Genomic DNA, 14,812 nt, shown 5'->3' on the forward strand with positions numbered 1-14,812 from the left:
ATCCTTGATTTTGACATACACAAAGTATAAACATACGGTATATAAGGTTTACAACATGAGACAGTTGGGCAGATGGTTATTTTACTGTGACTTAATATATTGTCATGTCTGTAGGTATTCGGACACGGAAAGAGTAATGGGGAACCGACATGGGCTCTTCTTCTAACGGCAGTGATTGCTGAGCTGGGGATCCTTATTGCTTCTCTGGACTTGGTGGCACCTATCCTATCTATGTAAGTATAATTTACTGCTGGAGCTATTACACTGCCTGTAGCATTACCTTTAGCAGTTTATGTACAAAAATGGATGACTTTTGTTACTAATTTTGTAGGTTAAACTGCTAGAATCTTTATTTTGCCTTTTTTAATGTGAAAATGACCAGAAAATGTAATTGACCTCCTTGTGAAAACCCTGACACGGGTTTTCTCCTTTTTCTTTTGTATTATCAACCTTCTAGTTTTCCTATTTCTCAGCGTTCCTCTCCTTTTTGTTTCTTTATAGGTTCTTTCTAATGTGTTACCTTTTTGTAAACTTGGCATGTGGATTACAGACCCTTCTCCATTCACCCAACTGGCGCCCTCGCTTCCATTATTATCACTGGTATGCCTTAAGAACTGATTATCTGTCGTGTGTATTTTGGTTTGCTTCAAATGATAAATTCAGATGTTTTCCCACTGCTCCTTCATCAAAGCATTAATTTATTGCTACACCTATTTTCCATCTTGTAGGACTTTATCTTTTCTTGGAATGGCACTGTGTTTAGCCCTCATGTTTATCTCTTCCTGGTATTATGCCCTAATTTCCATGGTAATTGCTGGAATGATCTACAAGTACATTGAATACCAAGGGTAAGTTGCCACCTTCAAATGATCATTACATTGTACATTTGTAATTTGATTTCTGACATTCTTTGCTTAAACAGGGCCGAAAAAGAATGGGGAGATGGAATCCGTGGATTGTCCTTGAGTGCAGCACGTTTTGCTCTCCTGCGCCTGGAAGAGGGTCCACCTCACACTAAGAACTGGAGGTGAGAAAGTAATTTTCCTATATGTAATAAAAGGCACTAAGATTGCCAGATAGCAGTAACCCATAGCAACTAATAAGATGTTTGCTTTTAAACAGGTGACCAGTACATGCTATCTGCTCATTGATTGCTATGGGTTGCTGCTCCTGGGCAAACTTAGTGCCTTTAATTACATACCCTAATTGTGTCTCACCCTGGGTGTGGAAACTAAACATCTCTACTTTAACACCGCCCTCAGATACACACTTTAAAGCATAAATAACCTCAAAAATCTAAATTTTAAATTTGAACTGACATACTAAATATTTCTTTTACTTTTCTTTAAAGAAGCCAGTTTGTGCTGCATTATATTTATTATACTATCTTTCTGTTCAGCATTGTTTTATCTGTTGTCCAAACCTATATCCCAGTTGTTCTGTTGTGTCCAGTGGAGCCTTAGATAATAGATATTCATAAACTTCCACCAGGAAAATTACATATATTTTTATATAAAAAATATCAATATACAAATAGTGTTGCTGGCAGTAGGAAATTTTGGGGCCCCTGAAAGAGAACATATTGCTTTTAAGAGCCCATATGCCTCAGCACCTCAAGCCCTCTTTACTGATCTGCTCCACTGTTTAGGATCATTCATATTAGGACTTGCAGCCTAGGTTTGCACCCTGCTTTCTATCTAGCACATGCCTCTAAATCTGACTTTTTGTTTGTTACAATTCAATCTTATATTGCAACATTGTATTAATAATGCCAACAAGTTAACCATCATAAACATGCAAGCCATCATCAAACTAGAGAATAACCCACCATTATGAAGTTAAACGTCATTATAAACCCCCAGTTAGGCTTACACCCTGTGCTCTTTTTTAACCAACTGACATTATTAACCCTTACCTTGTATATGAAGATGCATTTCACTGAAGTGCAAGAGGTGATTGTAACATAGTTTAAACAAGTTTTTGTGGAAATTTTTAAAATGACAGTGTTCTCTGGGCCAAAATAGCCACAATTGCATTATTCACAGAACTCAACAGCCAGCTATGATAGAAACAAAATATATGTTTTCATATACCATTTATAAAATTAAGTGTATGCATTCAGCTTTTTATTTCATTGTTCAAGTTATTAATCCCTGTATGTACAGTTCTGGTTTTTAAAACTGTCATCTTACTCTTTCTTTCACAAGACCTCAGCTACTTGTTTTGGTGAAATTGGATTCAGATCTCCATGTCTCTCAGCCTCGCCTTCTTTCCTTCGCCTCCCAGCTAAAGGCTGGTAAAGGTCTGACCATTGTGGGTTCAGTACTTCTGGGAGACTACCTAGAGAATCATGCAGAGGCCCAGGCAGCGGAGCAGGTATGCATTCTACACAAAACATCATACCATTTATCTGCATACAGTCTGAGCCTCTGCCTATTTAAGAGCATCTTACACATTCCTTTCCACCCATAGGCACTGAAACACTTAATGGAGCAAGAAAAAGTAAAAGGTTTTTGCCAAGTGGTTGTGGCTCAGAAGCTGAAAGAGGGTCTTTCCCACCTTATACAGTCCTGTGGTCTTGGGGGAATGAGACACAACACTGTGATCATGAGCTGGCCAAGTAGCTGGAGACAGAGTGATGACTCACGGGCTTGGAAATCCTTCATCAGTAAGTGCTGTTTTCTGTGACTTGTGTAGTCTGAGTTTTGTCCACTGTCATTTCCTGTTTGTACCGTTTTATGGGGTAAATGTGTTTTTCTGATAAGAATATGTGTTTCATATTCAGATTCTGCCTTTAACTTTCAACTAGTGATGGGTGAAACTGTCCCATTTAGCTTCACCAAAATGTTTCTCATCACTGCTTTCCACATATACTATTGACCCTCACTCCTTTCTTTTTGTAGCTACCATTCGTGTAACCACAGCTGCCCGCCAAGCACTTCTGGTAGCAAAGAATGTATCCCTGTTCCCTGGCTCCCGTGAAATATTAGCAGAAGGGCACATTGATGTTTGGTGGATAGTACATGATGGGGGCATGCTCATGCTTCTGCCCTTCCTCCTTAAACAACACAAGGTAAAATACTAAACTTCAGTGCTGAATTCCCTATTATATACTCTTCTTGATAACATTCTGTTCTATCCCAGCGTTTCCTCTCCATTTTGGGCTCCAGTTTCTTTTTCATTGCGTTATCTTCCTACTCTTCACCTCTTTGTAATATATTTCTAACTCAGCAATACTTTCATCTTTCCTGCCCAGGTGTGGCGGAAATGTAAGATGCGTATTTTCACTGTGGCTCAGATGGAAGACAATAGTATTCAGATGAAAAAGGACTTGGCTACCTTCCTTTATCATTTACGTATCGCTGCTGATGTTGAAGTGGTGGAGATGGTGAGAACGGCATTGTGAGATAAGATATGATAGAGACAAAATATATTGTGAGAATCTCATATAACCTTGTGTTCTGTGCAGCATGACAGCGATATATCTGCATACACATATGAACGCACACTCATGATGGAGCAGAGGTCACAAATGCTGAGACAGATGCGCCTTTCAAAAACAGATCGGGAAAAGGAGGTGAGTAAATATCTTTCAAAGGCAATATTTAGCAAAACAGATGGGTTGACGAAATAAAGAACCAAACGAATTACAAAAGGACTGTTATCAACAAACTTCCAAACTGGTATTTTAATGCAGTATATTAAAATCACTGCTACTTTCTAGCTGATGGTTTAGTAGTACAAAGAAATGCAGTGAATTGATGGGAATAAAGGACAGCCTTTTGATGAAAATATAGGAGGTCTAAGTTAAGTATGTAATTTGTTACTTTTAGGCTCAGTTGGTGAAGGACAGGAATTCAATGCTGCGTTTAACCAGTGTGGGCTCTGATGATGATGAAGATACAGAGGCTGTCCCAGATAGAGTGCACATGACTTGGACCAAGGATAAGCACCATGCAGTTCGTGTTGCCCAAAGCAAACCAATGCCCAGCTTTCAGGACCTTCTCAACATACGACCGTAAGACCTAATGATTGTGTCATTGCTAATGGAACTGTGTGGGAGGAGACTTGCCTCACCCAAGAAGGGCAGAGTGTTTCATCTAGTCCACATACTCATATATAATATATATCTGGGCCACTGCTGTACAGTTACATGCAGCAATCTGTCATTGAGCAGGATTACTTGTCAGTCACTTCCATAAGGTGCCCTTTTAAAAACTTACTATGATGCCGTTTTCTGCCATTTTTCTGACAGATCTTTAAAGAAATTATCTGCTTCTGTCCCAGCTATGCTATCCATTTTGCCCTGGTACAAATTTCTAAAGCTACTGTGTCAAAATGCCAGAAAATGTTCCTTGAGCCATATGCCTTCAATTTCAAAAAATACAAATGATTTATTTGCATCAGTATAACATCTTGTTAACCAATTAAAATCTCTAAAGACAAAGTCACAATTTTATGTGGGTACTGGCACACAGGGATTTATCAATGTTTCCCCTACCTTTACTTTTCCTTGAAAGAGTCTGAACAAGAAAAAGGTCTGGCCTTTGGCAAACAGCGGTCACTGATTATTTCTGTAGTAGTATTTAACAATGTCCACTATTAGGGGACATAATAGTTAGATATTCATTAAGATTTTTTCATATTTGTATATTACTCACCCTTTACATTATGACAGATGGATCCTCCCATTGAGGAGTGGAACATGTGGTATCATTCCTGATTGCCTGCAAAGTTCAGCGAGATTTCCTCTTGGGAACGTGTGGGCAAATTCGATTTTTCAAACACTGGTTTTGTAATTTGAAGCAGCATTGGAATCACTCCTTTCTGTTCTCTTAAAACTCTTTAGCAGACATTCAGGTCTGTTAATTAGCTGGCTTCTGCTAAATTGTTTCAAAAGTCTGTACTTGTCTATGGTTATATACTCTTCACTTCTGCTTCTGTTTTCAATTGTAGGTTTTGGGTGGAGATAGCCTTTAATAACCATTTTAAAGGGCCAGCATATTCCGCAGTATTGAAGAATTAACTGTCAACTAAATTCTCCACCTTCTTTTCAGTTTTTCCTTCACTGACCCCCACCCTGCTTTATTCTAATCCTCTTTCAGCCATTGCCTAATTAGTAACTTAGTATATGGCGGCAGATAAAAACCTACAAGCCCATCTGGTCTGCATATCCCCTAACTCTCTTAAGAAGATTAGACTGTAAATGCTCCCATGTTACTAAAGACTATTTCTTATAATACTTCCTAATGTCCTTCCAAAGACTTTTCCACTTTTCAGTGCCAGAGTGTGCCTTACTGCACTTGTTTTTAAACAAGACTTATGCTTGGCGAATGTCAGGCTGTAGATGAGTCCTGCACACCATATACTAAGTAGAATGTAAAGTGATTGTACACCAAAATCTGCAGTTTGTGATTTTAAATCTGTTACTGAATTTCAATTTGCAACATCCTTCAAAAACCTGCTTTGTCTTGCTAGAATTTACAAACTACATTTTCTGAGCAAAAGTGTTACTTTTCCAGATACAGTCGAATCTACATTAAATATTAGAACAGGTTTTACAGTGCCTGTCAAAAGTATTCGTAAGTATGGTTTATTGTCATAGAGCATGGAATCACAGTTGATACACATAGGGGGACTGTCAAGTCAACTGGACTATAGTTCCATGGTCCTATAAATCAAATTCGTCATCAGGCTCAAGAACTGCTGTTATATTCCTAGTCTCAATCTCAGCCACTGAAGCTTGTGACTCTTTCACAGTTGTCATAAGCCTCTCTTACTAGCCTTCTCTTGCACAGTCACTCACTTTGGGTGAATGGCCTCCTTTTGTCTATTTAGTGCACTGGAGATTTTCTTGTATCAATCCCCCTGACTTGTGCTTTTTTCAGTCACCTTTTAAAGTTACTTGGATGATTGTTTTATCTTTATGGGCTTTCCAGATACACATATGTTAATACTACAATCATGTGAAACCCCTTAACTAAACACAGGTGATCGCCATTTAACTAATTATTTAACCTTGCAAAATATATTGCTGCACCAGTAATAATCTAGGTGTGCCATATTAAAGGGGTGTACATGAAGCAATCGGTAATTTTTTTAAAATTCATTGAAATCACTTTGCAGTGATCTGATTTCGCTTTGACATGTCATTGTCAGAAAGTCAAAATTAAATTGGCTATAATTCCATGTTCTATGACAAAAAAAAAAGACTTTCAAGGTAGTGAATACTTTAATATATATGTATAGGTGCAGACTAATAGGTGACCCTGGGAAATCATTTGTGATATAGGCATAAAGTTAATAGTGTTAAAGACACGTTATTTTTTATTTAAGAGAAATAAAGGTTACATTTTATTTCAAGCAGGTGTGCCAGTTTCTTTTTGTGTCATTAACACTATTAACTTTATCCCAATACATACATACTGTGCACCCTGGAGTTTGAACTGTAGTGCGAGGTCTTCATTTTTTATACGCATTGTGATATAGGCAAGCTTAATGAAGTTGCAAGACATTTTAAGGGACAAAACACACCTAAAACACCTTTGCTAAAAATGAGCACAATAAATGCATTTTACCTATTCTAAGGTACATTCATATTCTCCCAATTTCTTTTTTAACTGAACTTACTGATAAGCAGGATAATTATGAGCAGTATAATTTGTTCAGAGCTTCTTTTCTCCCTTTGAATAAATCCCCTCCCCTTTACTCTTCAGCCTTTGACAAGCTCATTATCAGAGGTATTCTCAGTAGACTGTTAATTATTTTTATCAGCTACTCTTCTGTTTGGCAGAACCAGGAAGTGCTAAAGTGACATTTTTTTCCATTTTCTTGATTAGTGCCATAAATTACAAAAACATATTGCCTAAAAAAAAAAACAGGCAAAAAGTACATTTAGCACAAGTCCTATTCATTAAGCTCATGCAAGTGGGGTACACTCACCATTTTAAAGGGTAGCATTTGATCAAACATCTGCTTTACCAGATATGTTGCTCGACATATGTTCTCTTCACAAAACTTATGCTTTTTCTTTTTAAATCTAATAAAGCTTGTATTTTCTGCTTTCTAGGGACCAGTCGAATGTTCGGCGTATGCACACAGCTGTGAAACTTAATGAAGTCATTGTTAATAAATCCCATGATGCCAAATTGGTTTTGCTCAACATGCCAGGACCCCCTCGTAACCCTCAGGGTGATGAGAATTGTATCCTTTATAAATGGTGACATTAATTTAAAAAATGTAGTCATAAGCATTATGAGTACAAGAACTGGAAATGAACAGAAATTCCAAACTCTACAATTAGGGGGTATATTTACCATGCTGTGTAAAAAGTGGAGTGAAGCATTACCGGTGATGTTGCCCAGGGCAACCAATCAGCAATTAGATTTCAACAGTTAGAAAACCAAAGCAAAGCATCTGATTGGCTGCTATGAGCAACATCATTGGTTTCACTCCACTTACACAGCATGATAAATATACTCCTTAGTCTCCCAAAGAATCACTCAGTTCTAAGCAGAATAGTTGAGATTTTTAATGGTTAATGCTGTCATTGTTTTATTATGTATTAAACTATATGTCCTTAACACCTTCCTGCAGATATGGAGTTTCTAGAGGTGCTTACTGAGGGCTTGGAACACGTGCTGTTAGTGAGAGGAGGTGGAACAGAGGTGATCACCATTTACTCATAGGTGTGCACAGTGCATTTCTTAGGTTGGCATTGTGGAAACCAGGAACCAACCTGAGAGAGAGTGGAAAGATGGAACTTTTGTTAATGCCAAATTATTCCACTCCCTTGAATGGAACAAGGTGAAAATTCTCAGAAGTGTTGGCATTAAAGATCTTTTCCCGTAAATTGTAGTTTTCATAAGGGAGTCACCAAAATACCGTTTAATGCCAAAGGGGAGTGCCATGAATGCATTTGCTGTCCAAAGAATCTATCCCAAACACCTCTGGCTGGAAAATACGGAAAAAGACTTCTAGCTCTCACCCAGTGACAATATTCATCTCTATGCAGCAGTGCTCCTGCCTTTTCAATTTGTAATGCTTAATGTACTACTCAGCTGAAGATATCCAGATTATTTAAGACATATCTTTGTACAAACAGATTAGCACCTTCTTCATTAGTAATATGCAAAGTTACTGTACGCATATAGCTCAGTTCATTTTTCGTGATCCAGATGTTCCAAATGGGATCAAAGAGCTAGTACATGCTAAGCAAGTTAAGTGATTCTAAATACTAGCTTAAGGGAATTCACGCGTTTGTGCATATTGTGACTGGACAACTCAGCTTTATCAGATCTCTTTATAACCCAGTGAACACCAAAAATGATCTACCACATCGGCCACAAAAACCTTGGGTGTTCTAATGACATTCCTGTAAAAGCTTAGCCTTTTTTTTTTTTTTTTAAATGTATGCTGTCATGATTAGAACTGTGTATAAGGAAATTCCTCAGACAGCATTACTGGTCGAGACTACTACACCAAAATCTTTGTTTGGCCCAGAGAATTGTACTTTGAAAGATGTGGACTCATGGACTTAGCATGAGTAGCAGTAACTTAACTTTATTCATTGCAGTTTCATATTCAGAAGGGATGGGAAAACCCACTAGTTTTATTTAAATTTGCACTACATGTTTTTTTATGCAACATGCTAAATGAGCAGGTTTTAATTTATTGTGCAGTGCATCATGCTATGTGTTTGTTCACTCTATGACTGCTGTCTCGATTTCTTTGTTGTATTGCTGGATAGAGTAGGTACCAAAAGTATTGAAACTAGCAATAGCTGCACTATAGAGCAGCTGCCTTCTGTCTAGCCTGTTCTATGGCTGGCAATAAAATCTTTCATGTTCATGTCTGTGTACCCTGTTTCTTGTGGAGGATGGGTTCAAAATAAAAACGAATAAAGTTTTTTAAGAATTCAGATGTGTCAGTTATGTTATATGAATGTCCAACAAGAAATGGCAGCTTTGGGAGGTATAATAATTTATTAATAGACAACAGTGGGATTTACAGCAGTAGGGTTATTTTGTTTCAACTTGTTGTACGTTTCACTCCATCACAGTAGGAGTCCTCCTCCTGTATACTCCATTCTCTGCAAAACAAACATTGTTTTTATCTTTATCTGCACTAAAAAGATGCATTATACCCAGAATGGGCAAAACAATAATGTAATGTTTAAATAATTACACGACAGTAGGAAGATTGTCACTTAGTAGAATGACTGAGAATTTACAAGCTTTTCTCTCATCAAAACTCACCTCTGGTGGTTCAATAAAGGCTAACCAATCAGATGCATGTGTTGGCAAAAGGCCCATTGATTGACACTTGTAGACAGCTAATGCCAAACCTAAGAGGTTCCCAATCAGATACACCAAACCCTGGAGGAAACGTTGACCAGAACTTTCCAAAAGCTTAAAAGCTAAATAAGAAGACGACACAAACAACCAATAAATAATAAAACATACAGAGTGATACATGTCTAGGAATAATGAATCTACAGGTACATTTACAGTGCAGCTGTACCCTCTGCCAAATCCTCATTTGATTTATTCTTCCATTGATCACTACAGATGAAACATCCCCATCGTAAAATACCGGTGGGCCCCGGCAGCCCAGAACCTGCCCTTGGAGTTAAGGTGACCATACACGGGCCAATTCTAGCTGCCGATATCGGTCCCTTAGACCAATTCGGTAGCTTATCTTCCCGTGTAGGGGCACAAACGACGGGCCTGCCCGACCGACATCTGGCCAGATATCGATCGGGCAGGTTAAAAAATTGATTCAGAACGGGGACTGCATCGGCTTCTTGATGCGGTCCCCGAACCGACTGCGCCTATTACCGGCGTTCTAATTCGATTGTTTGGCCCTTGCCAAGCGAGCGGATCTTAACGTGTATGGCCACCTTTACTCAGTTAAGTGAGTTAACACTTAAAATGTAGAGAGAGCTATTCTGAGACAATTTGCAATTATTTTAATTTTTATTCTACAGCTCTCCAGTTTGGAATTTCAGCAGCTATCTGGTTGCTAAGGTCCAATTTACCTTAGAAACCAGGGAGTGGTTTGAGAGAGTGACTGATATATAAATAGTAGAGGGGCTGAATAAAAAGATAAGTACTAAAAAGTAACAATAACAATAAAATTGTGGCTTCACAAGAAATAGTTTTTTGCCTGTGGGGGTCACTGACCCCCATTTGAAAGCTGGAAAGAGGCAAAAGAAGGGACAAATAAACTATAAAAGATAAAAAAATACAGACCAACTGAAAAGTTGATTAGAATTGGCCATTAAATAACATATTAAAAGTTAACTTATATGTGAACTACCCCTCTAACTATTTTGCAAGCCTTTACAAAGTCGAAGGTCAGTACTCTGGCCTGCCCACTACTGTATAAATGCAGTTACTATAGGGATAAGCAAAATAGGCAAAAAAACCCCTAAAAGTGGAAGAATGATAACTTACTGGCTGGTGTTGCAAGTAGTGCCTGGATTGGCCTCCATGCCATCATACAAACCATCATGATAGGAAAAATGGAGATTGTATTTCCTGCCATGTACATGATAAACAGGTTCATGGGAATCTGTTTAAGTGGCCCCAAAGCAATGTCCCAGCATCGCTGTAAAAGAAAACAGATGTATACATATACTCTGTTATTTAGATACATTTAATGTTCTCTCTTTTTCTAACTGGTTGCAATGTACCTAAACTTGCAATAAAGAACTAGGAAGGTGTGACGTTTCTAGATATTTTAGAAACAGACTATATAAAAAAAGATTTTGCCAACAGAACATCCCACATTGGTGTAATGTACTAGAGAAGCAAACAATTCAATAAAAAAAATAGTATTGTAACCCTAGAAGTAACATACACCCCAGAAAGCATTACTAGACTGTAATAACTGTAGTTCTGGTCAATAAAGCCATAAATTATTATTTTAAAATTGTAAAGGTCTTAGGGCACATCAAGAATAAGGATTCTTCCTCAAACTAGTGCTTTAATGTCTCAAGGGTTGTAATCACTTGCCTTCTTGGGGTTCCTAGTATTTATAAGGAGAGGGGGGTCATTCTAAGCAGTGGCTATAGTGCAGCTCTTAGTGCCAGAACATTAGTATGTGTTCCAGGCAAGAGTTAAGGTGCTTGCAAAAAAGAAACCATGTTTTATCATCTCTGAGTTATAAAACAGTTTTTCTAAATAGCTGCTCCTTCTACAGTTGTCTGAACCATGTAAAAAGGGGTAAGCACGCAAAACATATCTGCTTGCACATTAAAACTTCTATTTACTGCTATTCAGATTCTGCATACACTATTTTGAAGAATGCCTAAACAGCAAAATTATTACAAAAGTTATTACCAATTATATGCAATACACTATGGAGCCTGACTCAAGCAATCAGTTACTTAAACCACACCTAAGTTCACAAATTTACATGTGGTTCATGTATCTGATCACCTTGGCTTGTTGTCGAGCAACAAAAACCTGTCAAGCTTTTTTTTTACGTGGATGAAACGCTGGCCCTTCCAAACATCTGTTCCCTCAGTCATTGTCTGTTGGGAACATTGGGTACTCTGCAATTTAGAAATTACTCCAGACTGTTTTCTGCAACTGTTTTATTATGCCAAAAAAAAAAATCAGTCTTTATACACTGTATGTTATCAATTTGTCCTGGTAAGAGTATCAATTTGTGCTGAAAGAATATCAATAATACCCTACATGGCTGACAGCACAAAACAACCAAATGTACTGTTCAATGTACCTCTAATAATAAGACCTTAGACTCACAAAATGATACTATATACATTATATAAGCCTCAGTGAGTATTATATAGAGGCAGAGTCTTGGCAGTGATATAATTTGCCAAGTGACAAGTTAATGTTTAAGGAGCACTGTCACTTTCCAACTTTAACCAACCTATCTATAGTAAAGGTAGTTTCATTTTTACCTTTTCCACCAGGATGTGGTCAGACTCTTGCACACTAGTGTCTGGAACCTGTTTGTCTGAATAGCCTACAGGATACATGCTGTCTTGCAATCCCCCTCTTTCACCACGACCCCTAGACAAACAGAAAAGATGATTTTGTGAGACCCAGGCATTTGAATTAACAATACTGTTGAGGTACTCCTCATACCTAGCAATGTTCGGCCTTCATTATTTTGTTCATTAATACCATATAGCACCTTCAAGCTTAAATGTCATGCATAGATGATGTTTGCTTACTAAGAAAATTAAAAGCCTCAGAGCATGCGTGATAAAAGGAGGTATGTTGTACCGTTTCTAGTAATGTCACAATACAACCTATATGAAAAAAACACATTGTTTTATATGTTTCTACACATTGGACACTCTAGTACTATTACCAGTGTATTTGAAAGAGCCTTGCTGTTCTTCCACAAGCCATTTTGCATTTTTTTTGTATTTTAGCAGAGTTGTCCAGCAGGAAGCAGGCCAAACTACAGTATTAGCTAAAGATGCACTATATCTGTAGCTTCACAAAAAGATTTGTTTACATCTCAAAAAAATATATCAGTTAGTCAGGGCCCAAAAGTCATATAAATGTAAGGGTTTAGTTGTGTTTTGTAAGAATACTAAAGATTCAGATGCAGCAATTTAGTGATGTTATGTCTTTTATAATGTGTGTCTTAGAGACTGCAACCCCTAATTACCAGCCAACGGTGCAAGGGGATCAGCCTATACAACCAATACTTTTCCCAATAAACTGAAATCAAAAGATGGACAATAGGCCATGAAATATGACCATCCATTAATAATTTGGACAACCATATAAGGTTTAGCCTGATGTCAGCATTTTACAATACTTCTTTTGTGGTTAAAGTTGAATAAAATGATTGCTTAAACATGAGGCCCAATAATATGTATGAATAATTTAATTGTATGTGACTGAATAGCCAACTCTAGCAAATGCCAATGATTGTTTTTATGTTTCATGTTTCTAGTTCACTGAAACTGAATGCATAACAATTGAATGAAGAAATGCTCAAATAATCCCCAATAATGTACAAACAGCAACAGAAACAGAACATCGAAATGCACAGAAAGGGTAAAAGGCTGAATTCACTAATTAAATTAGCCGAGTATAAATTAGAAAACCTTTATAAAAACCTGTTCAATTTACCTGCTTCCACCACTTCCAAATTCAATGGCCCACTTGAAGCGCCTGCCACGGTTAGCTACTAGGTTTGAGGGGGTTGCCATTGCTGCACCCTAGGGAAAACAAGAGAAAGGTCACAAATGACAAGCCCTGCTTTAAAATTATTTTTTCACTTTTTTCTCATGTCAAATATATTTTTGCAACAGATCATTCCAGTGTAACACAGATTTAGCATCAGTATACGGAAATAGAGAAGTGCCATTTCTCTTTGTGTCTACTTAACGAGCAATACTTTAGTTTTGACAGATTTACTTTTTCTCTGTAATAGTCAGTCATTTGTATCTGTACTGACAGGTTTAATATATAAAGACAATTAAACACCAAAGGAAGCCTCACAAAAGCTGGGGCAGAAATGCACTGGAGAGTTATACCATACAATTATGGTAACAGAGGTATATTATTGTTAGAACGTATCTAGAACCCTGGGACTATTTGCATTCATAAATGTCTCCCTTGAAAAGAACAGCCCTAACATATTTTAGCACTGTATGTAGCGCTGCAACTTAACAATGTAACACAGGACACAATTTAATTAAAATGGATTTGCTTATATGAGACAAATACTCTATGACCACTAAAGACACTGTTGGATGGGCCAGTCCCATGTAATACGAATTACACATCTCCCTCTCCACTCCGCCCCCAAAAATACTCTTTGTTTATAATGAAAGAAACCGTGGAATGTAAGCTCAACTTATAAACAAGGCATAGTTCCCCTTTAAAGTGATACCAACACATGTCTCTAAAAGACAGAAATTATATCCCCAACGCTTAATATGAAGCAATGCAGTTCTTTTTTAAAAAAAAAAGAAAATTTGCACAACAGTGATGTTTATGCACAATGCCGTGTGAGTAATAAATATATATATATATTCAACCGGTATCTTCAAGAATGCATTTGTAGGGCACTACTACATACCGCCCAACAGTCCCGGATAGCTATTTAATTGTCCCGCAACACCATTACCGTTCACTTCCTCGACTCCAGTCCCAGAGCTAATCAGACTTCCAAAGTCTAATCTCGCGAGAACCTAACGTCACATTCACGCTTACGTAACCTCAGTGACGCTGTACGTACCGACCTAGGGAAGGGAGGTAGAACTTGTGACTGAGAAGAAAGGGGGCAGAGGCTGGTACAATTGTACGGTGCTAGTTACACGTGTTGCTACTGGCGTCCATACGCACAATTTATATTTTCTCTGCTTGCAGCTTCTACTTTATTTTCTTGGTGCTTACTTGCAGTACCCGCCACCACCAGAGTCTCTACCCAAATATTTAAAGTACTAAGTAAAGTAATTCATTATAACCAGGCAATAAAGAGATTACATATACTGTTTGCTAACAATGCCTTATCCCAGTGCTGTCCAACTTCTGTGGTACCGAGGGCCGGAATTTTTCCGACCTACGTGGTGGAGGGCCGAAAATGAAAGCTACTCCCTTTTCTGAAACCGCACCCACTTGAAACCACACCCGTGTTATCACATGACCATACCCATATTAATGGTTGTAGTACAGCAAAAACCTGCCATACTCTGCCTGTGTGTGCCATACTTTGACTGTGTGTGCCATTCTTGGCTGGTTTGTGCAATACTTGGCCTGTGTGTGCCATACTCTGCCTGCCCTACACTGCCTGTGCGTGCCATACTCTG

General features: G+C 38.0%; 2 protein-coding genes across 17 annotated transcripts in view; one reads left to right on the forward strand and one right to left on the reverse strand.

Moving 5' to 3' along the window:
• Positions 1-8,920, forward strand: part of slc12a6 (solute carrier family 12 member 6) — a 32,685-nt gene extending 23,765 nt beyond the window's left edge. For 11 of the 14 annotated variants that reach the window (XM_012965504.3, XM_012965500.3, XM_012965517.3 and 8 more), the window contains 12 exons: positions 115-233; positions 502-600; positions 729-848; positions 923-1,027; positions 2,208-2,376; positions 2,473-2,668; positions 2,904-3,073; positions 3,257-3,388; positions 3,470-3,577; positions 3,834-4,018; positions 7,070-7,203; positions 7,597-7,988. In XM_012965504.3, coding sequence (XP_012820958.1) covers positions 115-233; positions 502-600; positions 729-848; positions 923-1,027; positions 2,208-2,376; positions 2,473-2,668; positions 2,904-3,073; positions 3,257-3,388; positions 3,470-3,577; positions 3,834-4,018; positions 7,070-7,203; positions 7,597-7,688 — 1,629 coding nt within the window. In that variant the 3' untranslated portion in view covers positions 7,689-7,988. Of the gene's footprint in view, positions 1-114; positions 234-501; positions 601-728; positions 849-922; positions 1,028-2,207; positions 2,377-2,472; positions 2,669-2,903; positions 3,074-3,256; positions 3,389-3,469; positions 3,578-3,833; positions 4,019-7,069; positions 7,204-7,596 lie in introns of all 14 variants that reach the window. The other 3 variants (NM_001079108.1, XM_031901789.1, XM_012965521.2) reach the window with 2 other exon arrangements.
• A 45-nt stretch (positions 8,921-8,965) lies between these two features.
• emc4 (ER membrane protein complex subunit 4) lies at positions 8,966-14,598 on the reverse strand. Of its 3 annotated transcripts, XM_012958023.3 has the most exons (7): positions 14,349-14,598; positions 14,131-14,245; positions 13,128-13,216; positions 11,936-12,047; positions 10,458-10,611; positions 9,258-9,418; positions 8,966-9,091 (listed from the first exon to the last, which is right to left on the reverse strand). In XM_012958023.3, exons 3-7 carry the CDS (start codon positions 13,205-13,207, stop codon positions 9,056-9,058), a joined length of 543 nt encoding a protein of 180 aa, XP_012813477.1. In that variant the 5' UTR covers positions 13,208-13,216; positions 14,131-14,245; positions 14,349-14,598; the 3' UTR covers positions 8,966-9,055.
• Positions 14,599-14,812: the final 214 nt, after the last annotated feature.

Source organism: Xenopus tropicalis, chromosome 1, assembly GCF_000004195.4.
Source record: "Xenopus tropicalis strain Nigerian chromosome 1, UCB_Xtro_10.0, whole genome shotgun sequence".
In the NCBI taxonomy this organism is placed as follows: domain Eukaryota; kingdom Metazoa; phylum Chordata; class Amphibia; order Anura; family Pipidae; genus Xenopus; species Xenopus tropicalis.

Bases quoted from the DNA above. Each gene is read 5' to 3' on its own strand.
- emc4 (XM_012958023.3), bottom strand. From the start codon at position 13,207: ATGGCAACCCCCTCAAACCTAGTAGCTAACCGTGGCAGGCGCTTCAAG. The intron at 10,612-11,935 runs GTAAAAATGAAA...TTTCTTTTACAG, and splicing joins ACCACATCCTGGTGGAAAAG to CGATGCTGGGACATTGCTTT. The intron at 9,092-9,257 runs GTGAGTTTTGAT...TTTGTTTTGCAG, and splicing joins CCTTTATTGAACCACCAGAG to AGAATGGAGTATACAGGAGG.